We start from the raw sequence: 21,868 nt of genomic DNA on the forward strand, positions 1-21,868 counted from the left end.
TGCAATGTAACAAAAAGGGGTTCTAGGAGTTGCGAGATAGGGCTGCAGGGATAAAATTTGCCACTGGCCCAACCGACAACGCCGTATATGCAGTCTGTTCTTAAAGGGGACACGCTGAAGCGTACGGTTGCCGAAAGAATACCTACTCCACGTTAACTTGATAGAGTTGAAGCGGTGCCTGCCGTGTTCAAATCTTTAAAAAACGGACGCTCGGCAAAGCACGCGCTCGGCATAGAAAGTACATTTTTTTTCTCGGTGCCGCCAGGGGTCTCCATGCACATCTACGAGCTTCCTTTCGGTGGGGACCTTACACCGCTTCCACTGAGCAGGGCCCTGCTGATGACACCACACTTACCAGTAGAAACTTTCATTCTTTCTGTGAACGCGATGTTTGCCCAACCGATGTAAAGGGATAAGTAGATTTGACCGCCACCACGCTTAAGTTAACACAGCAGAGGTTCAGAAGGTACCGCAGAATTGGCAGGCCCGACGGAGACTTGTGGATTGAATGTCTGGTGAGTCGGGGTGCCTTCAGCGCAAAGCTGGCCAGTGTAACTGCCAGTAAGTGAAATGCAGAAAGCGGCACCGTACAAACACAATGCAATATATACAATAAGTGCCTAAAAATGTTATGAAGGGCGATATATAGAATATAACGTGTACGATACCCCACTACACACTTACACAGACACAATATGGAATAGTACTAGACTCCAAGGACCACAGATAACGTACACACGGAAAAAAAAAAAGAACAAGGGGAAAATGGAGGTCTGAGAGCAGTTACTCCCTCCCTTCCTTTGGCAAAGCACATGTAGCGTTAAATATGAAGCAGCTTCGCAGCCACGAGAGCCATCCACGTCATCTTTCCAGGGTTGGCTAGGTAATCAACCGTACGCTCCCACTTCAGAGCGTCTACAGCATGCTCACCACCTTTGGTAACATCCCCGCCGGGCAATACACGCATCTTGTCCTTCACGGCCAATTGTCCCTGAAGGCCCGTGCGTGCCAACCCACGACACCAAAGACTGCGGTATAGCCAGTTGCGCACAATGCCCTCCCTCCCGCCGTGTACGTTCTTTCTTAAAAGCACACGCCGTACGGCACGGTACCGGAACGCGTTACCAACCTTCTTATGTAAAAATGGTGCCTGTGGAAAGAAGTAAACAATGTCCAAGGGGTGACTGTTCACACCCACCACAAGCACGCTTCTGGGGAGGCCGTTCCACCACCAGCCCTCCATCTCACGAGGGGTAAACCTACAGTTGCGCGGTGTGTAAAGAAACGTGACTGTGTGACAGTGGCGGAGTACCTCGTTCACTGAAGTCTGGAACTCCCCCGCATCACCGCAATCGACTTTCTGAGGAGTTGCATAAAGTGATGTTGATTTCGAAACCGGAACCCACGACACCCGCCAACTCGCATCATTTCCTCGAGAAATTAAAGTGGCTTGTAGCCTCTGTACCTCTTCTCTCAAATCTCGGTAAAAGCGGCTCCCAGAGATTTGTCCTACATCCTCGGTAAGAACGGAGCATGGGGCGCACTGAACGATCATGTCCGCCGTGCCCCGGACGTCATGGGTACGACATACCTCGGTATCCTTCGGTGGGACCAATACCAGCACGCTCTCCGCTACCGCCCACAGAGGCACATATGGACGCAGGCTTTCCTCACATATCGCCGCACTTACCCACCCAGCCTCAACAAGCTCAGCAAAAAGGAAAGACACGTAATCTAGCAGTAGTGGATGGTTTGTGGTAAACTGTACGGTTCGTCCCTCGACAAAAAGTGATGTCAATATAGCAGCGTGTGCCATAGCACAGTGACGCGTGACGACGACTCTGTCCGCAGCAAGCGAAACGGGTATGTGAACAGGCGTGCACTCCAACTGACCACTTTCGTCTAGTGGACATCCCTCACCACGATGAATGTTATGATGGTAAACTTCATCCTCCTCATTGTCAACCGCAAGCGGGGAAGGGAGTGCACCTCGCTGAGCGTCGCTTAGCGCATATGATGAAGCCGACAGGCCATTTGTGTACGACTGTCCCAGGTTTGTAGGAGGGGCCTGCAACCGCAGCCGGCCAACATGTAGACCCGATCGGCCTGCCAGCACATCATCATCACTGGGAACTGGACGCATTCCCTGTATTTCGCGAAGCATTACCATATCCCGACCGGTGAGACCCACACACGAACGCCGGCGACGTGACTGACCACTAGCAACACCACTGTCGGCCGTACCACCACCGCTAGGAATACAGGAGGACCTCCTCTTTCCTAATCTCGATGCGAAGCTCCAAGCTCTCCGTTCCTCCTCGTCCTCGTAGTAACCGTCAGGTCGCCACGCATGAGGGGCGGGCACCTGCTCGGCGGTGCTGTTGAGGGACTCGTCCATCATCAGACTTACAGTAGTAAAGGGATCAACGCACATCTCCGATAGACAAGTTGGGAAAACATCGGCAACAACTCCACGTTTAAAGCGACGCGTGGTGGCAAATGGCATTCGTAGGTGTGCAAGTGTGTTCTGTACGTCTCGGAGTGATCGTACCCACATAAGAAACGACAAACACAGTTGCAGGCGGACGCAGTAAGGTAGCCCATCAATCAAACCTCTGTGCTTCTGCGAAGACACACCACAAAGGTGCTCCTCACTCACAGCTGCAGCCGCACGCTTTCCATTCCTGGAAACACAAGGGCAATAACACAGCAACCTTCCTAATAGATTCATCTCTGCCTTGACACCTTGCTCCCCTCCTGGAGGGGCTCCAGAGAGGGCGTCCTCAAGCAACGTCGGAGCCCTCCTTCCAAGGTCGACGAGTATTGTCCACTTTTCAACAGGATCCATATAAAGCCAGTCCACAGCACGAACGCGTCTGCTTATGATATGTGATGCGCGAGAGGAGAACTGATCTTCTTGACCCTTCGAACCGGCACGCACATGCTGCTTCGTTCGATATAATCCCAGCCGAAAAGTCGATGACAAGAATCGGCCTCGCATATTCCATTTGCTACAGTTAAACTGTTAATTAGAAATTCGTGGTAATATTAACGGCAAAAATGGAGTATAGGTATATTGCTTGCATGCAAGCAAGGTATCATCGAGGGTGATTCCGGTGCCCACAAGCACGTAGTGCATGTTCCGTGACAATGACCAAATACAAAGGGGTATCTGGTTCCTGATAGGGTAAAGAATAGATTTGTGTGCGTAACCCATGCAGTATGTGACTTGGCGAGAACACAGGTACGTTCCGAAAACAAAACCCGCGCCCCCTTTCTAATAATCCGGCGAAGCATTGCTCATTATTACCGAATGGAGTCACTGCGCCGCGTTCGAAAACGCAGGAATTCCTCCCTGTAATATTGAAAGAACACTATCAAAATTGATCACCCCGTCGCCAAAAAGCGTGCTGTGGGCCTCACGTCGAGCGCGCAGCAGAGTATCCTTCAGATGTAACCGGCGTGACTCCGACTCGCACCACTGCTCCGCCAAGTTATTGGGTGGTGCACCTTTCGCAGCGCCAGATGTCACAGAGTTAACGGTCATAGAAGTGACCTTCCCGTGTTCTTGCCGTACGTTTCTCGCTCTGCCTCCCGCACCTACGGGGCCTCCGGCATCCGGAACGCCTGACCTCCAGCGCCTTTCATAACCTTTTGGTGGTCTCTCCTGAGACTTAATATCTTCTACACAAGAAGCTGCCAGCGCCGCTACCTCCCCACGGGTGGACGCGAAACCCTCAACCTCGAGTAACGGCGACTCCCATAAAGACTGGCAGTGTGCATAAGGAGGGTTCCGCTGCCCCGACACATTTGGCCGCAGTAGGTGCATCTCAGGAGTGGGAAGGGGCGAAGATGACGCAGTCGCAGGAATCATTGACTGCTTTGCCGTTAGATGTGGCTCACCAAGTTGCGCATGGCGATATTTCATGCGAATTGTCGCCGCGTCAAAGCCTTCGTCAGGGGGGAACCTCAGTGATAAGTTATAGAGCCAGTGCTGTACCTTCATGTGGTGCATGATGCAAGACGGAGACGTACGTAAACTGTGTGGCGTTAGAGAACTGACCGGAGCGTCACTCAGCTGCAAGCCAAGAGCACCCTCACAAAAAGCAACAAGGTTCCCCTCCAACTGGGAAGAAAGTGGTGCTGTGGACCAGCAGAGACGGGAAAGGTCAATGCATTTGCTGGGCATTATGGCGTATAGAACGAGAGCATAGTCACATCCAGTGTATTCGTACGGGGATGTACCTGTGTAAGCATTTCGTGGAAGCCGCCCAGCATGCTCAGCGATAAACTGAAATATATCGTCATACTTCGGCGGTGGGCCAAAATCCACCTCAGGGGAACGACTAGTGTCCAACTTGTTGGTGCCACTAGAATCATCGCTGCCTCTCACGTTGTTGGTCTTGCTGTGGCAAGCCATTTCCCCCTGCAACATCTCCAAGAAACGGAAGCAAGCGGGTAGAAAGAAAAGTCCCCGAGGGGAAAATCTACGAACAGGAAGAACCCGCTGGTTCTACAAGGAAAAAATGTCGCAACTGTAAGCAGTAAAAAAGAAGAATTGGAGAGATAACTTTACACCAAACACGCAATCCCAAGTGAGAAGTGGGAGATTACGAATCACGACCGATTCACCGTCGGCGCCAGAGCAACGAAGATTAAAGAGGCGAAGTGACAGCAAACCAACAGACATCCCAACTGGAGTGACACTTTCACCAACAATCCAAAACTCTACAATCTCAGCTCATCTCCGTCGTCACAATTGCCCTCAGCCCTCCCACGTTTCTGCCGCACCATACCGGGCTCCGACATTGGTCGCGACCCAAACCACGTCTGTACGTTCGGTCCAGCGACGGCAACATCCGTCCCCGTACACTTGATTCTCGCAACAACGGTGCCATTTTGTGTTCCTGCAAACAGCTGCTGCTGTGTGGCATCGACAGCTACGGCCACTACGTCAGCATCCGCAGAGGCCGGACGCCAGACCATGGACGGCTCATAGTTCCCGCTTGTGCAGGTGAACTGCACAATATGGCCTCCGGCTATATGTTGGTAACCACTACGGCTCGTGCACGCGATGAACGACGGCTTCCCCTTAGAGAAGGACTCACTCGTGCACGTCACCAGCGGTCCTGTATCTGTAGAAGAGGGCAGGCCGGTAAGGGGCGGGCACACGTCCACTACAGTGCCACTCTTGGCCGGATTGCGCAAGTCCACAATGCGCACCAGTGGCCCACAGCGCACACATAATGTGGGGTACGTGGGGTCAGGTTCTGCCATACCACCAACGTGCCTTTCTTCACTGAACGTATCATGCGCTGTTCGCCTTCCATGTGAAGATCCACACGACGAGCTGCTCAAACCTCCGCTGCCATACATGTCGAGTACGCTAAATACACCGCCAGGTCGGTACTTCAGTCGTGAATCCCATAATTGTACAAGTCCGTCCTCCCCACCGGAGGCAAACACACATGTTTTGTCACTGCCAACACTGAGAAGAGGTAGGACGCTCTCCACAACGACATTCTCCAGGAGCTGGCCAGACCCGTGCTTCACAGCGTACACGGAATTAGTCTCAAACGAAGCAGCGTCCCACACACGGGCAGTGCTGTCCTGCGAACCAGTGAAAAAACGTGAGGCCAGCGTTGGAGATGGTGCGGAGGACGTAACAGGGCCCCGATGACCCTTGCATTTGACAACATCCACCATACCCCGTTCACCCATGGAGCAGTATCCCAACTGCTTTCCATTGGCGGCAACGAGAACAGGGGAATCTCCGTCCTGACAGGCAACAAAATATGACCCATCACACGCTGAGTGCACAGAAATGACAGCTTGAAATCCTGAAATCCTGTTGGGAAAGGGGGTGAGAATGCGCGTGGGGTTCACCGAGCGACTCTTCAAGGGAGAAGCAAAATCCCAAAAACAGAGAGAGCCGCACTCACCACCAGCGCACAAAATAGACCCCATGGGATTAATGCACACGGAGCGTACACGTCCACCAATACCACGAAGCAGAAAAGTTTCATCCAGAGGAGAGATTGCACCTATCTTAGAACCGGTCGCGCCTGACGCTGCATCAGCTGACACTGACAACGAAGGGAATGCCGTCTGACCAACAACATGGGAAGAACGCGAAGCTTCAATAGCGGCAGAAGCACATCCCCGCCGCGGAGCCTCGGGGACACAGATGGTTTCCACAACAGCGTTCTCTGACGGGTCGTACGAATCAGTGTCACTGTCACTCATGGCTCATGCGCAAAACACACCGCAAATACTACCAAAAAAACCGCAGCGCCGTTGGGGGAGTCTATGTACCTCCTCCCGTTGCCATCGCAGGGTGTAACGAAAGCGAACGGGAAAAAAAAGATGGTAAGGGAAGAGAAGACAGAAGTATAAGCTACCTTTCGGCACAGGTACAAATTTTGAACGTGTCAAGGTGCACCCAAAAGAGTAACGTGCCACACGAAAGAACCTGGGGCACACACAGCTTTTACCACAATTCTTTCCCCTTGTTTAAGAGTACAGTTTTTTTAAAAAAAAATTAAACAAAAACAAAAATGAGTGCACCGTAGTGCTGATCGAAAAGCTCAACTCCCCATCACATTACCACTTCAGGCGGTGCGGAGCATCACCCGGCTTGATAGTGAAGACGGAGTGCAAGTACCCGGCCATCTCCTTACCCAGTGGATCCTTCTTGATCGCCTGAATAAGCGCAGTGTCGATCGCATTCTGCAGCTGGGCACGCTCATCGCTGACGGTTCCCTTCGGTGCGGCCTTGGAAGTCTTCTTCGCCTTGCTCTCCGCCTTCTTCTTGTCCTTGTCACCCATGAACTCGCCCTCAGACTTCACCCGCTTCTCCTTCTTCTCACGCTTGAAGATTTCAGGGGTGATGGCGCTCGTGTCGACACCCGTGAGGTCCACCCTCGTCGACGTCGCAATAATGTAGCGCGAGTCAATGCGACGAATAGGAACACCGCTGTACTTCATCGGCCCAGAGATCACCAGTGGCCCATTCTTGGGCAGCTGCTTCAGAATGACAGCACGGCGGCCACGGAAACGACCAGCAAGAATGATGGCAATGGTCCCGGGCTTGCAACTCTTGCGCACCGTCGAGTATTCGGGGCTCTTGCGGCTCACCTTCTTCGCCTTCTTCTCGACAGCCTTCTTTGTGGCAGCGGGCATTTTAGTGATACGTGAAGAGCTTTAGATCTTTCACGTGAGAGGCATAAATTAAACGCAACGGTAGGAATGAGGTTGGAAGGAAAGAAGAATAAGTCATGCCACAAAGAAGAACCAGTAAAGAACAAAATCATTGCCTCACAAGAACATAGGAAAAAATGGAAAAGTGAAAATATAACCACTCACATTTACACGAAAGTATGGGCGTTATTAGATCGTATACGCGAGCAGGAAAGGCTGGGACAATATCATCTACACACAGCCGTTGTTCTCCTTTGCGTTCTTCCCTCTCCACCGTGGCCCACCCACACTCGAATGAAGTTCCAAAACAATTTTTTAGGGTGAAAGTTAAAGGACACAAACGTGAACGCAGTGTATTCGCACAACACGACTCCACCACCGCCACACCTACCTTAACATCTGAACATCCCACTCCGTCAACATATCGGAGTGTTTGCAAATAATGTGCAGCACAGGCAAAAGCGCAGGCATTTGATATGATTCCGAGCGGAACACTTCCATAAGCGGCAGCGAAAGGTCCACTTCGTAATACTTAGGGTCCTTTACACCACCATCAATTTTGTAAACGACGAGAATATCGTCAATGCGCTGGTAACGTCCCCTGTCGTCCCATGGAAAGGGCATCAACTCGTCCAGCAGCTCCCCTACACACACATCACAACTCACATCTTGCATAAAGTCGGTCTGTTGATACTCATCATACATGAAAAGTATGGGCACATGTAACAGACCCTCAGAATCGAAGTAGGGCTCGTGGTGCCCGTACACCCCCATCTGTTCACTTGATACCTCGGCTCTGGGCGAACAGCGAACACCACTGGAAGTAACACAGCGAAGTGTGCTCGAGGTCTGCGCCGCTTTCACACGCGTGCTGAGGTTTTCTTTCTTCTTTTTGGACTCAGCCCTCTCCTTTCCCTCACGACAAACACGCTCGATGTCAACGAAGTCTTCCAACGCGCGCCCAACCGGTGCGGGGTTCGTTCGACGACCTTTGGCAAGGAGGTCCAGTGCGAGATCGTATTTCCCGATGCGCTCCGCGCATCGAGCGGCACGATAGTATGCCTTGTAATAATCTGGATCCAGAATGATGGCACGCTGAGCATCCTCCAAGCCATGCCCATAGTTATGGATTATGTATTGTGCCAAACTCCTGTTCGCATACAGCTGCGAATTCAGAACGGGGTCTTTACACTTGGCAGCTAATCCTTCTGTGTAGCAGTGAACAGCGGCGCGAGCGAGATTCTCCTTGTTCACTTGCTTCGGGTCGAGAGCCAACTGAATTGCTCTGTTGCCGTGTTGTTTCCTACTCTCGGCGACCTCCTCGGGTGGGACGTCATCATACGCGATGCTGGCCAGAGCGGCGCAATCTGCGTTACGCTGTAAATCCTCTTCTGTAATATTCTCCATGAATAATGGCATCTGCTCCCACGCAGAGGAATCAATTTTGTAGTCACCACGGCGATTCCATATCTCGTCAATCTCATATTGTAGGTCCCTGATGTGTTCCCTTTGCCCCTCCGTCAGTTCTTTACTGGTGGGCACTAGGCCGGACAAATCCATTACTGATTCTATGCACCACTGAGAGCCAAAACAAGGCACGGTGGGAAGATTAATTACAGATCGAAAGAAGGGTGTAACGCATGCACAAATGCAAAGGTGTGCACACAGTCGGGGTTGCCTCATCCATCCAACACCCAGTTCTACCAGCGTCGTTCCCAGTAAACAACACAATTCAGAGAAAAGACTGAACCTCTCTCCTCTTGGGTGCTCGACACAGGGCAAAGAGGCACTTGGATAAGTGCGTACGAAGGCAGTAAGTTGAGCAACACATGCAGACCGCAACCACACAGCAACACAACGACGCAAAAAAAAAAAAACGACAGCAGAACCAAAGTTCTCACTAGTACCACGTCCGCGGTATCACTGGTTTGGTCCTTTGCATATAATCCTTCCAGCGGGGAATGTTAACTGGCTTTAAGAACTTTGCATCGGGATCTTTCGGGTAGTCAACTACACGGACATACGGCGCGAATGGCAAGAAGAAAGTTTGCTGTGGTTCCTTCCAGATGTTCTCCCTTGTCACAGGGGGCAGCGTCTCCCGTTTTGCCTTCGTCACCTCAGGGTCCTCTACGAACGCGTACTGGTGTACAAACTCGTGCTCCTCATTAACCCACCAGCGGTTGTACTTGTAAGGTACCTCTTCCGCTTTTACATTCCCCTTTGCAGCATTTCGGAGGCTCTGTTGTCGTGCGTAACGCTGCAATGCCAAGCGCCTCGGAAGGTGCACGCGGTGGTAGTGTTCTTTGAAGCTGTCAGCGATGGCGGTGGTGGGACGAAACATTCGCCCCGACTCCTGCCTAACAAACTAGTCACACGCACACACACACACACACGTGCTGTTAACAGGATAATCAAACTTCAGGGGACACAAGCCGATAAACAATAAACACGCAGTTGCAACAAGTTCCTGCGAAAGACCTAACGATAAACTCTATACTGCGGTCGCCTGTATTATACAGAATTGCAAGTAAAACCAAGCACGGTAAATGATGCGCGCTCAGCCGTTCAAAGCAAAAGAAAGGGAAAAAGAGGAAAGCCATAAAGGAACCGATGTTGTCGGTGTCGTTCCCCCAAAGGGCGCCAAACAGATCAAAAAGGAAGCAACAAAATACTAAGCAAACGAAAAAAAGACGGCGTGGTTCTGTGACATCCGTGGTCAGAGACAGGAAACAACTACCGCGAACGTAGGTTACAGGCGGAGGCTGGGATAGCCAATCTGAAATAGAGCTGAACCACAAGATGCCAGTATCGAGCAGTCACCATTGTGGGAAGTAAGAGGGGACGATAGATGTGTCACAGCGGTGCTGAATAACCCTTCTCCCTCACCAGCTGTCGGGAGTGATACCGAGTTGGCTGAAGACACCTGCAACGAGCCACGTCCTCTATCACTTGAGTCTTGCAATTTGGGAAGCCTAAGCGACTTTACATTTCCGTACCGCTGCGCGGTGAAAGTTTTGTCAATGACTGCGCCATCACTGTCTAAGATGTCAATGAGATGAAGTGTGTTAGCGAACCCTCCGGTGCATATCTCGCGACAATTCAAAAAACGGAGGTGGAACCGCTCAACAGCACTGCTCTGGAAGAACTGGTCAAGTTCGCGCCGCAGATGCGGATGAACCTCCCACCGCTGCACCACGTCGTGCTCCTCACTGTGTGCTAATTTTGACGACACCAAACCTCCTTGGAAGCCGCCCGCAGATGCTCCAGGACGCCTGACGTCCCAAAGGCAAACGCCCGTGGTATCGCGCCCGGCCACATAACGCCCACATGGGCTGAGTGTGCAATCCAAAAGCATGCTGTTGTACGTCATGTCATTTTCACGCAAGGTGCTTCTGAAAGTGAGCGGAGATCGGTGAAGCAACTTGATTGTTTGCCTTGTGTCCACAACACGAACTGTACCAGATATACTTACCACAAATAGCAAAAATGGTTCGTGGGGAAAGCTTTGAACGGAACAAATCATTTCTTGTGCCTCTTCATCACAAGGGGGCTTAACGCTGTACGTCTCAATTGAGGCTTCAGGATACTCTACGCACCACAACTTGACAGTTAAATCATCGGCAGAGAAGAACTGTGTCCCATCCGCTTGTGGACACAGTGAATTGATGTTGTACTCGTGGTTCAATGCGTATCGAGTGACCTGCTTCATTGCATTTACCATAGTTCCATGGGGAGGGTTCAACGTTAGAGATGAAGTTTGGTTGCCTCCTAAGCAGTCCACCGCTGAAAAGGAGGAGGGCGACTCCCGTACCCTCACGATCTTATACAACTTTGGGAGTTTTTCGTTTGCAGTGAGCAGATACGTCGAAGCTCCTATCTGGGGTAGAAAGCATACGGCTTGAATGTTGGGTGTCACCTCAACATTGTTCAGGGGGTCAATAATTGAAGTATAGGCTTGACGACCCACGGCAAATTCGTAAGGACGGTGGGCACGAGAAGTAGTAGAGGCACCTGCGGGGTCCTCCCTCCCACCTTCCACGTCACCGCTTTCCTCGTCCAGTCGCCTTTGCTGCATGACGAAAACTCGGCCAGAACGGTCACCGAAAGCCACATGCTCCCCCGAACTACTCACCGCGAGAGACGATACGTTCCGTGACGAATTCCTACATATGTCTCCATGTGGCTCGGCAACCACAGACCACGGTTTCCCGGACGCATACGACTCAAGCAGTGTAAACCTTCCGCGTCCCATCTGAGAGCCGGCCAACGAACCCCGTGAAGATGTTGCCGCTCCCCGCGTCTTTTCATCGGGTGAGGAAGCGCTGGCACCTTCGAGTGCCTTCACAGAGGAAGAGCACCTAAAACGCTGGTGCTCGAGCAACGTTTCTAGAGGAGAGGAATGGCGCAGCGCGCGCTCCCTACGCCGTACTGCCTTGCCCCTGGACATCGCAGAGGACGACCCCCGACTGGGGGAAAGCCCACCTGTGGAGGAGACTCGTGTGTGCGATGGGGGGGAGGAATCAAGCGTCTGTGATTTGGACCGCGTGCTTCTGAACTTCTCACCAGCTTCTTTCGAAACTGAGGAAACTTGCTGCTTGCCAGTGGGAGTTTCGGCCACACCCTTTGATGGTGTCTCCCTAAGGAACGTGCTGCTTTCCGTGCTCAAGTTCCGTGAGTGAGTTGGCCGGGGCGAGAAGCACCCCGGCACAGCAGTTCCAGAGGATCTTTGAGTGCTTCCACCACGCCCAGTACTTTCCGAAGCGGTCCCTAATTTGGAGGACATAGTGTACTCTGTCCCGTCCTGTTGCCAACGCCGTTTTTTCCCCCCACCTGCGGAACAACTCTGTGCTTCAACCTATTAGACGTAATATACAGCACCTCCTCTAGAGCAGAACACCCCGCACCCACTTCTGCCTCGTTTCTGGCCCCTTTTCTCCCTGTTCCCCTTCTACCGTCCTCCTGCACCGGTTGCCGGATCAGAACAACGACGTGGGGTGATATCGTAGTGGAAGTGGCTCTGAGAGACGATGAGGTGCGAGGGAGAAGCAAAGGCATGGTGGAAGAGCGCCAGTAAGAGGATTTGTTTTTCGTATGAGGTCACTGGTTATGTGCACAACAGCGCGATAACATTGTCAGGTAAGAATATTACACTCAAACACGCACATTAACATGTGAAGGTGAGCAGGCACAGACAATATGGGGAGTAAAATGCACACACAGAGGACGCCAACAGATCGAAAACACTCAGCACAACAAAACAAAAGAGACCCAATAGTATCACGTAAGCAAAGGCACGTGCACTCGCAGCGATACGTAACAAAAGAACGTTTACCACTCCTACACCGCACCACCACCATCCCTCCCCATCCTTTGCGACGGCAAGCAAAAGTAAAGGGAGAGACTCGCCGGACCGGCGCGAAGTGAACTAGTACACACCAATTGCTCAGCACTAACTTCGCATATCCTTTGCGTTCTTCACTACCTCTTCATATGAAAACTCGAACTTCTTGCGGAACGCCAAATCCTGGAAGTCGTATCGTTGTCTGTCCCCTTTGTTGTACATGCGATGACTCACCCACTCCACTGGGCACTGCACGCGCCGCGCCTGCAGCTCCCTCCACCAATACGCATCTTTATACTCTGGAGGCACGGGAATGTTGTAAAACATCTGATCCGGTACCAAATAAGACCGTTCATCCCAATGTGGGTCGGGTACCTCGCGCCACGTTTCAACATCCATATGACGACTAGCATGCACGAGCTTGCGAGGATCGTACATCGGTAAAGGATCCCAATTGTAACGGTGTATCGACTTCTTCTGCAGCAGCCGCTTGAGCTGATGGGAAAACATGCCCTGGCCCTGCTTGAACACCACAGGGTTCTTAAGTTGCAAGCCAGTCACTCGAAACATAACGTACTATTTTTTTGACCTCACGAAAAAAAAAGGGCATGGATCGGCAATAACGACAAATCCTTCAGCGTGCACCACCGGTAGCCAATTCGAGGCCGGAAGGTGATATACGAGGGGAAAACGCCCCGGAGCACCAGGCAAGGACTTTTTCACGAATGGAGTAAACGGAGCAGAAGTCGGTTAAAAAAAAGTGCAGACACACGCACTCACGAAAGAAAAAAATGTAAACGACACGGAAGATGCCCCTCCACAGCCCTGAGAACGGGGAAAGCTCAGGCAAACGTGATGAACCCACACTACTCGCGGTTCGGAAGCGTTAGCGAGCACTAACAAAATCTCAAACAAAACTTATCGTGCTTTCAGCTCGTTCCATGTCTCGTAGAACGCTCTCTCTGTGCTCACACGTCGGTAGTTCCGGGAACTTTACCTAGCTTTCATCCCTCCTCCCTTCCAACCTCACACCCTACGATTGCACTACAGAAGATAACGATAAAAAGAAGGATAAAGTGTGTACTCTATGACGAACCGACACACGACCCTTTTCCCCCAGGGCAACGCATCCTTTTTCAATTGATTGCTTATGTTTTGGCTCTTTGTTACTGTACCTTCCAAAACACAGTCACTGCCTCCTATACCTCCGTGTTCATTGTAGATGCATCGGGACGCACGCACTTTCTTTTCTTTTACACCACCTCCCATCCCCTATTTACCCGTGCACAGCGGAGAGGGGAAAAAATGCTCAAGTAAACGGAGAATTGCTACCCTCAAACAGCACCGACAGTGCTTGTGACCCCCAGTTGAGCAAAGGAGCGGGGGAAAGCTGCCTTGGGGATAGGCACGACTCCCATACGTCGTCACTTCCACAACGCCGCGATTGTTCACATTAGAGGGGGGTGCCAATACAATTGTTCTATTCTAAGCAGTATGAAATTAACGACAGCATTTAACTGCTCATTTGTCTATGCTCAACGCCCACTAGGTAAAATCACTCAAATTTTGCCTCCATCTCCAACTTCATCACTGGCCCCACTGTCGTGGCCAGCAGATCCCACGTGCCCTCGCCCCCCCCCTCTCAAAGCAGTGCTGGAGAAAGAAACAAAGTGAGGGGGAAAGAAGGCAGTATACTTACCAAAGCACGCACGTTGTCACCTGCAACTATTTGGACCTTATACCTACACGCACCTGCCCTGCCTCTAACGTTAACGTTACTTGTGTCCTCAATTCTCTCTTAGCGTTGGCAGTGCACACACACACAGTGGCCGTAATACGGGCGCAGGCGTGCGCGAACCCAACGGAGGATCTACCTTTTGGTCACTATTATGTAACATTGACCCTCGTGTGACAGGGAGACCATTCTTCCTCGGCTGGCACAATCATATTAGTTGCGGACCTTTCTTGACTTCACCCTCTGTTGCTTCTTCCCTCCCGCGGCACCGCTTTGCTTAAACTCTTCTGAACCTGAACGCACGGCTCCGACGTCTTTATATAATGCATAACCTGAAATTGGCCGACCGGACAACGGGGTCAAAACAGCTGGCGTTGGCGTCGTAGTCGCCTCCTCAGATTCGTCAAAAGCAGGCCCCCGAAAATCTGATTTCCCTCTCGAAGACACCCGTTCCGTGCGCTTCCTAAGCGTTTCGCGCATTTCGAGGAGCTGCTGCAACTTCCCTTGTAACTGAATGAGAGATTTGGCGATGGCTTCGGCATCATCCCCATCTTCCTGCTCGTCAAGGCGTCCTTCCAGTTGCTTGATATCTGCCAACACTGCCTTCAACCGAACCATTAGCTGCTGCAGCTCCCTCTCATCCTCTTGTGGCGTGCTTTCCGCACACTCAGCAGAGTTGTCATTAGCAGAGTCCGTAACATGATCGGCGGCGACAAGGGGGTCCAAAACATTACCCGGTTGCGGGCGGTTCATTCCACCAACAGAAGCAACATTATCAGATCCATGCGCCCCAACGGGAGCCTCCAGTGCCTCACGATAGAGATCGTCGTCGGCAACGGCGGAAGCTTCGATATCTTCGGCCTCGGCCTCAGCCAATGCTTCTGCAACACTTACGAAGGGGGGAACCTGAATGCCACCAGCATCCGCCGGCCTCCCCGAACGGCGCAGCCGGTCCTGTTCCACCCGCAGACGATTAATTTCTCGTCTCCCATTGATGATTCCCTGTTCGAGTTTCGTTATCACCCGACGCTCCGTGGCATGCTGAAGCCGCTTCTCCATCAAGGTAATCTGGAAGCGGATGTCACTTATTTTTTCCTGTATATCGCAGGGCGAGTCACCCCTGCTTTTCGCCTCCTTCATCTCCTCTTCCCTTCGAGCTCTGTCACGCGCTGTGGCCCACGGTTCCTTAAGTTGTACCATGCGGATAAATTCATCTAACTCCTCCAGTTCGGCCCTCGAAACCGCGAGAACCGCCATAAGCGTCATGTCATCCTCATCTCCCTCAACGTCCATTTGACGCTCAAGCTCGGCAATTTCCTTCCGCAACCGCTTGGATGCCAGGTGTAAACCGTCGTACTGCTCAGGAGTGCAGGATAATTCAGACGGTGATCCTTGTTCTGCCGAAGATAGCGACGCCGATTCATGTTTCATCTCCTCTGATGCAACACGACAGCAGCCCTCACCGTCTGCGTCGCCGGAGAAAACGGGGGTACACTCCCTCTCAACAGCATGTACGACTTGGTCCTTAACGGGCATCTCGCCCGCTGCTTTGTCACTCCATATCATGGATTTAGCCTCATCCAGTTTCCGCTGAAGTTCGGCCTCAGCCTCCAAGGCCTCCTGTTCTTCCTTTTTTTGACGCTCCAGTTCGAGTTCTGCATCACGCTGCGCTTGCTGTGCCTTCTCGCGCCGCATGTTTAGGAGTTTCAAGCGTTCTTCGTGCTTACGAAGAAGTTCGTGCTCCATGGCTCGAGCACGCGCTTCAGCTTCTTCTCGTCTCATCCTTTTGATTGCTTCATCCTTTCGCTCTTTTTCCAGTCGGCATCGCTCCTCCTCCATCAATGCTTCCTCCTTTTCACGCTCAGCAAGGTTTTTCATGGTCATCTCTATTTTGACTAGTGTCGACAAAGCCTCATCCATTTTTTTCATGAGACTCTCCTCCTCCCGCCGGTGCTTTTCACGGGCTAATTCTATTTCTCGCTTCAGTTGGATCGCCGCTGAAGATAACGATTGGATTTCACGCCCATCCGACAATCTGGCTTGCACCACACGTTTGGTACCCTTTTCAGCCACACACACCGGTAGCGTTGTGAAACCCTCTTCCTCGAAGTTATCTCCAGCGACATTACAGTTTTTTCCCCTCTGCTGGCTTGTGTTTAGTTGATTTGCTTCGAACTCACCGGTAAAAACCGAAACAGGTTCATCACCGGCACTGATTTCATCCCCCACCCCCACTCCGGCTGCTGCAACCTTTGGGATCGGACAGTTCTTTCTTTCCATCCAGCGAGCGTTTGCACCATGATCATCACCCTCAATCTCCACAGAAGCGTGACGCTCAACATCTCCCCCTTCCATTCGGCGCAACTGCCGCATCTTTTCCAGGCGGTCCTTCAGGCGAGAGAGATCTTTTTGCACTTGAAACAATTTCTCCTGCAACTCACTAGCGCAGTCAATGCTGCTCGTTGCAAGGAGGCGACGACGCAGCAAAGATGCCTCCACTTTTTTTTTGTGATAAGCATTGCTGAGTGCCTCGTACGATTCCGGAGTGTAGATGTGGTTGTCGCCATCAAATGGCTTCCCTCCCGCGATACCAAAACTTTTCGGGACATCATCATTAATCATTGTGGCTCTTCTTTTGCCAAGTGAGAAATCCCTGATGCTGCGCCCCGACGGGTTCCTTGCCTGTTGCAAGGGTGCAACCACCTCCACACCGTGGCGTAGTCGTGACCCCTCGTCTCCGTCAACGTCTGCAGCCTCTCGTTGGATACACTCAAATACGCCCTCAACGCTTTCTTTGTCGACTGTCCTCGCCTTCTTTGATCTTGAAGGGCTCCAAAGCGCGGGGGTACCCATAAGCCTAATCGCTTCAGTTACGGATGGCTCCGTTTCTTCGGACGGTTTACGTCGCACCAAAAGTCGTGACACGGGGATGGGGCGCTGCTCCGCCGTCCGCACAGGATCCTCGATAGCGACGGCGCTAGGCTTTTCGTCTCCTGCGCTTAGCTCTAGCTGTGCAAGCTCGATGTATTCCATAAACTTGGAAAGATAAAGAAGACAATCACGGTCTGACATGATCTCATGGTCCCACCCAAATCTCATCATGACTATCTTTACAGGTTCCCACGAAAGGTGAATACTTTCATATCGTCGGCGGAGAAAATCCTCCACGGACCAATCTAGGATAACGTCGGTATCGGCTGAGTGAAACAGGTGAAGGCGGCGACACGCCTTTAAATCCGACAGAGAGCCCTTGAGAAGATTGGGATATATGAACGGGGCCATTTGATGCAACTCTGCGAGGGTGAACGGATAGTCAGTGAGCTGTAATAGAGGTCGTACGCACAGATTAACGGCATCTAAGTTGTAATGACCCGCTGCCCTAATCTGTTGCCGCTGCCGTGCAGCATTTTTTTCGATGCGGCGCAGCAAGTCATCGAAAAAGGGGTGGTTCTTTACCCTTCTGAACTTGTCGACAGAAACTGCAGAGCTGGCCGCAAATTCATCATCGTCCTCTTCGTAGCCGTTGTCTTTTAAGTGCGATTCATCAGCGTCTTTTACAATGCTACCAGAGCTTCTCTTGCCAACATATCCTTCGTACCTTTGCATCTCGGTGATCTTGTCGTTCTCAGATGATGTTGCATTCCCCCATCCGGGACCCCGGTCCGCAACCGCGCCAGCATCGGAGAGCACTGCCGAATCGCCACAATGTTTTTCCTTCCCTCTTCTTTCCCTCATCATCTCGCGCTTGACGACAGAGTTTACACCCACAGTGGGTGAAGGAGATGATTTGGAGAATGTCGCATCCCCCTGCCTCGGACGGCACTTGTTACCCGCCTGCTCCACCTCGTTATAGCTGTAAATGCGAGTAACATCTTCATCGTTATCAGAATGGTTCTTGTTATCGTTTTCTATGGCATATCGGTTAGAAAAATTGCTCGTAAGGATAAAGGTTTTCCGCTTAGGCTGACTGATGACGTCGCACTTTTTCTTTATTTTCGAAAGCATCCGCTCCTCCTTCTTATTTTCTTCCCTTAGGTTTTCGCGGCCCAGTTCATTACTAGCCTCAGTTTTTGTCCCACACTCGCGTAGCACCCCTCCTCGCGCATCTGAGAGTACATACTTCGACCTGGACGGCCCAGTTTGCGCCTTCTTCAAGGTGCAACTCGCTGACCCTCGGAGCCGCTCCCCATCCACATCAACACTGGACACGATATCATCATACGGTCGTCCCCCGTACGGCCCCTTGGAAACGTCATTTCTTCCGGCCTTATTGCCGTTCCGATTATCGCCATTCCCAGTGAAACAGCTTGTGGCACGACTCTGCGCTCTCGGTATGAGCGGAACCACGGCAGTTGCAGTCATACGACGCATCATCCTGCCGAGTTCGTCCTGTCGGTACGATGGGCAAGTGGCGGCTGCCGCTTCTATACTGTGCGGAGTGGTTTTGTACGGCAAAACACTCACACGGCTCTCCCTTACCAGATCCCTATAATCAGTAACTTCTTATTTAGGTCACAAAATAGAGGAGGGAAAGACTAAATGTGAAAAAAGATAACTGGGCACACAAAAAGCCCAGTGAACCTGTGATGCAAATGGGTCTCGTGACATACAGTCGACCAGAAAAAAAAATGTTTACGAGGGCATGTGCCGCAACCTATTTGGTCCCTTGGTTGCACCAAAAGGATACTCCTCTAACAAAAAAAAAATAGCAAGGCAGCCACTTGATACGTTCAGAAACATGTACGCGAGGCAGGTATTGTGGTTGATGAATTGCACACGCACAAAACTATTCATTGGCTAGGACGTCGACGAAATCCTCGTAGAAGATAAGACCATTCTGTGGATCGGCGGCTGCCGCAATCATATTTTCCATTTCCTCATCAGTGAATGGCTCCAAGCCGCTGCGAAAGAGGTGGCGCAATTCCTCAGCTTCCATGTAGCCACGATTACCGACGTCCAGAGTTCGGAAAGCTGCATATATGAGCTCTTCGCTGTCGCGCGAAACGTGCATCAGGGGACGGTTTTCCGAGACACTGTGGCGCTTCTTCCGGTTACTTGTTGGTGCTACAGAATCCTGACGGGTGATTACGCCGCTCATGAGCGCTCCCACAATTATCTCCTTCAATGGACCCACAGGCACACAACCCCTGGAAACAGTGTCTCTCTCCTCCACCATCTCAACCAAGCTAAGCACCTGATCGTTTGACAGGTTGAGCCCCATGGCTCGAGCGATGAACCCAACGGATAACGTAGGCAGCTCCTTTATCTTAGCAGCGACCGGATCAGCAATCCCACCATCTATGGCCACATGGGCCTCGATGATATCGTCAAACTGCTTAGAAAGTTGTTCACGTCTTGATTCATCCAGGGCCGACGGTAGCAATTGCTTCGACCCGATTGTCACACACCCCTCAATGACAACTTCAGCCTTCTTGCTTTTTCGAGGTGTCGATATTGCTTCCTTTTTGGACATCACACCCCTCCTAATGGAACACCACAGGTGATGTATGAACACAGCAGAAGACAAAAAAGTTCACAATACACAGATACCCAACATTTGTTTCCTCCAAGCTCAGTCCTTATGCGCAGCAACACATTATGAAAATATCCAGCTGAAGAAGAAAAAGGCTTTCCCTGGCGTGCATAACCGCAGTGATACCCAGTGCACCGACATGGGATACTGCTGTACACCCACAAAAACCCAGGTAAATATAACCCATCATACACGGAAGGAATACCAAAACTCCTCCACTTACAGCACCCGGGTACCCCAAACAACAATGCGGACGACCAAGAAGCTCAAAACAAAACAAAACAAAACAGGAACCAATCCCAAACATGCAAATGTTTTCCAGACGCAAGAGGCTACATGATTACCGGCCCGTGTAAACACCTCCAGAAGGAACATGCGGAAAACTGGTTGCCGGAGCACGAACAAAAATAAGCAAATAAAACATTTAAAGGCTCTCCCTACCCCTCTAAAAGACCACACCTAATGGAAATGAGTGCATCGATGGATTTAACAGGGTGTTATTACCCTTCACCAACTCACACTTTTGTAACGGGTAGTCTTTCCTTGCCACCACATTAACTTACCACCGGCGCCTACTCGGTAACGGACGGGAAACCAAACCAAAATGGTAGGAAGGGCGGCATAATACCAAGGACGCACATACATCGTTTGAAAGGTAAAAAAATCATACCCTCACACCTGCCGCAACGGCAGTGATGCACCACACCGTCGAAGCGCTAACGCGGCAAAGGTGACTAAAATATCGCAGTGGTCTTGGGTTTCCTATATCACACAAACCACGATCGCAATGACCGTTTTTACTCCTCGCTAAAAACAGGTCACTCTTACGAAAAAGAAAAAAAACTCGTAAAGTTTTTGACCCAGCTTGAAAGGTCGCGATCGAACAGAAAAACTATGAAAGTTCCGAAAATAAAAAAACAGGCTTAGAAAATCCTTCCCACCACTATCGAAAGATATATGTAGTCACTCATTCACCGATGTACTATGAAAGTGGCTATAAGTGCCTCACGCAAAAATAGTGCATTTTCCTGAAGAGTTTAAGGATGTTTGGTGTTGTAGTAGGAAAGGAGCAGCACCTCTGTCAGAAACAAGTAGTCTCCGGCGCGGACACCGTTGGGTATTAAGCAGAATCCCCTTGCATTCTTGAATCGTCACTTTCCTCGCTTGTCCATTGCATTTACCCGCGGGCGTTAACATGCTGCCCGAGATCCTACGTCAGCTTGTCCGCTGAAAAATAACACGTTCTAGAATCATACGCAAGATAAAAAGCATTTTCCCCGTTGTTTTCTTTGTGAACTGCAGTTTACCAACCCCCTGTCCACCGTCTACTATATCAATGCCTTCGGACTGCATACCTTTTTTTTAAGGGATCCCTGAGTGTGTATATGCGTGTGCGCATGCGTTCGGTTGCTTAGAGCATTGGCTTCAGCCAGGAGCTGACACCCTCCACACCCCCTACACGCACAAACACAAATACTCGACCGATACAGAAACGCTATATCTACAAGCAACAAGCGCACCACCAAACTCACACGCATAAAGCAAAAGCTCATCGGGGCACCACGCAAGTGGACCCATGCCCTACAAATTGTGGTCGCTTATGATGCGCCAAAGCGTACTTTCCCTTCAACCGTCGGCACACGCCACGTCAACCATCTCATCCACGCTTCAAGGGAGAATGAAAATGCCCAACAACGATAATATGGCTGTCTTTCGTCGCTGCCGTATTTGCCCTCCTCCGCCAGCACTATGTCCAGCATCCTCTCCTTCTCAGTTGTTGATGCATAGTGGCACCCATAACAGAAATCAGCAAAAACAAGGAAATATTCGACGTCTACAAGCTGATAAAAAAGTACATTTATACTTAATCTTGTGTTAGCGTTTTTGTTTCCACCAAAGCAAAAGCTACAGAGAAAAAGAAATAACATAAAAAGGGTAGGCGTCCCCGAGCGACAAATGATTATGACGGACACATTCTCACGTTTCAGATTATTCCTTGTGTCTTTGTTCAAATCTCTAATAGCCTCCCAGGTTTGTTGACCGCCACCCACCCCCCCCC

The 21,868-nt window shown here is 51.0% G+C and overlaps 9 protein-coding genes and 2 pseudogenes across 11 annotated transcripts in view; all 11 read right to left on the reverse strand.

Moving 5' to 3' along the window:
- Positions 1–820: 820 nt before the first annotated feature.
- On the reverse strand, positions 821–3,001 carry TEOVI_000131800 (uncharacterized protein; the record flags this gene model as incomplete). The annotated part of the gene is made up of 1 exon (XM_067224557.1): positions 821–3,001. One exon carries the CDS (start codon positions 2,999–3,001, stop codon positions 821–823), a length of 2,181 nt encoding a protein of 726 aa, XP_067080658.1.
- Positions 3,002–3,319: 318 nt separating this feature from the next.
- Positions 3,320–4,435, reverse strand: TEOVI_000131900:pseudogene (annotated as a pseudogene). The gene has a single exon. A coding segment is annotated over exon 1 (1,116 nt).
- A 293-nt stretch (positions 4,436–4,728) lies between these two features.
- On the reverse strand, positions 4,729–6,246 carry TEOVI_000132000 (WD domain, G-beta repeat, putative; the record flags this gene model as incomplete). Its single annotated transcript, XM_067224558.1, has 1 exon — positions 4,729–6,246. One exon carries the CDS (start codon positions 6,244–6,246, stop codon positions 4,729–4,731), a length of 1,518 nt encoding a protein of 505 aa, XP_067080659.1.
- Positions 6,247–6,603: 357 nt separating this feature from the next.
- On the reverse strand, positions 6,604–7,182 carry TEOVI_000132100 (60S ribosomal protein L6, putative; the record flags this gene model as incomplete). The annotated part of the gene is made up of 1 exon (XM_067224559.1): positions 6,604–7,182. One exon carries the CDS (start codon positions 7,180–7,182, stop codon positions 6,604–6,606), a length of 579 nt encoding a protein of 192 aa, XP_067080660.1.
- A 405-nt stretch (positions 7,183–7,587) lies between these two features.
- TEOVI_000132200 (uncharacterized protein) lies at positions 7,588–8,760 on the reverse strand (the record flags this gene model as incomplete). The annotated part of the gene is made up of 1 exon (XM_067224560.1): positions 7,588–8,760. One exon carries the CDS (start codon positions 8,758–8,760, stop codon positions 7,588–7,590), a length of 1,173 nt encoding a protein of 390 aa, XP_067080661.1.
- A 340-nt stretch (positions 8,761–9,100) lies between these two features.
- On the reverse strand, positions 9,101–9,541 carry TEOVI_000132300 (uncharacterized protein; the record flags this gene model as incomplete). The annotated part of the gene is made up of 1 exon (XM_067224561.1): positions 9,101–9,541. One exon carries the CDS (start codon positions 9,539–9,541, stop codon positions 9,101–9,103), a length of 441 nt encoding a protein of 146 aa, XP_067080662.1.
- Positions 9,542–9,949: 408 nt separating this feature from the next.
- TEOVI_000132400 (protein phosphatase 2A regulatory subunit, putative) lies at positions 9,950–11,983 on the reverse strand (the record flags this gene model as incomplete). Its single annotated transcript, XM_067224562.1, has 1 exon — positions 9,950–11,983. One exon carries the CDS (start codon positions 11,981–11,983, stop codon positions 9,950–9,952), a length of 2,034 nt encoding a protein of 677 aa, XP_067080663.1.
- A 666-nt stretch (positions 11,984–12,649) lies between these two features.
- On the reverse strand, positions 12,650–13,111 carry TEOVI_000132500 (uncharacterized protein; the record flags this gene model as incomplete). The annotated part of the gene is made up of 1 exon (XM_067224563.1): positions 12,650–13,111. One exon carries the CDS (start codon positions 13,109–13,111, stop codon positions 12,650–12,652), a length of 462 nt encoding a protein of 153 aa, XP_067080664.1.
- A 1,378-nt stretch (positions 13,112–14,489) lies between these two features.
- Positions 14,490–18,650, reverse strand: TEOVI_000132600 (uncharacterized protein; the record flags this gene model as incomplete). Its single annotated transcript, XM_067224564.1, has 1 exon — positions 14,490–18,650. One exon carries the CDS (start codon positions 18,648–18,650, stop codon positions 14,490–14,492), a length of 4,161 nt encoding a protein of 1,386 aa, XP_067080665.1.
- A 412-nt stretch (positions 18,651–19,062) lies between these two features.
- Positions 19,063–19,749, reverse strand: TEOVI_000132700 (EF-hand domain pair, putative; the record flags this gene model as incomplete). The annotated part of the gene is made up of 1 exon (XM_067224565.1): positions 19,063–19,749. The coding sequence occupies one exon, from the start codon at positions 19,747–19,749 to the stop codon at positions 19,063–19,065; it is 687 nt and encodes a 228-aa protein (XP_067080666.1).
- Positions 19,750–21,407: 1,658 nt separating this feature from the next.
- Positions 21,408–21,868, reverse strand: part of TEOVI_000132800:pseudogene — a 529-nt pseudogene continuing 68 nt past the window's right edge. Inside the window, exon 2 of the mRNA in view lies at positions 21,408–21,866. Coding sequence covers positions 21,408–21,866 — 459 coding nt within the window. The remainder of the gene's footprint in view (positions 21,867–21,868) is intronic.

This window comes from Trypanosoma equiperdum (assembly GCF_001457755.1).
Source record: "Trypanosoma equiperdum strain OVI genome assembly, contig: ctg_351, whole genome shotgun sequence".
Taxonomy (NCBI): domain Eukaryota; phylum Euglenozoa; class Kinetoplastea; order Trypanosomatida; family Trypanosomatidae; genus Trypanosoma; species Trypanosoma equiperdum.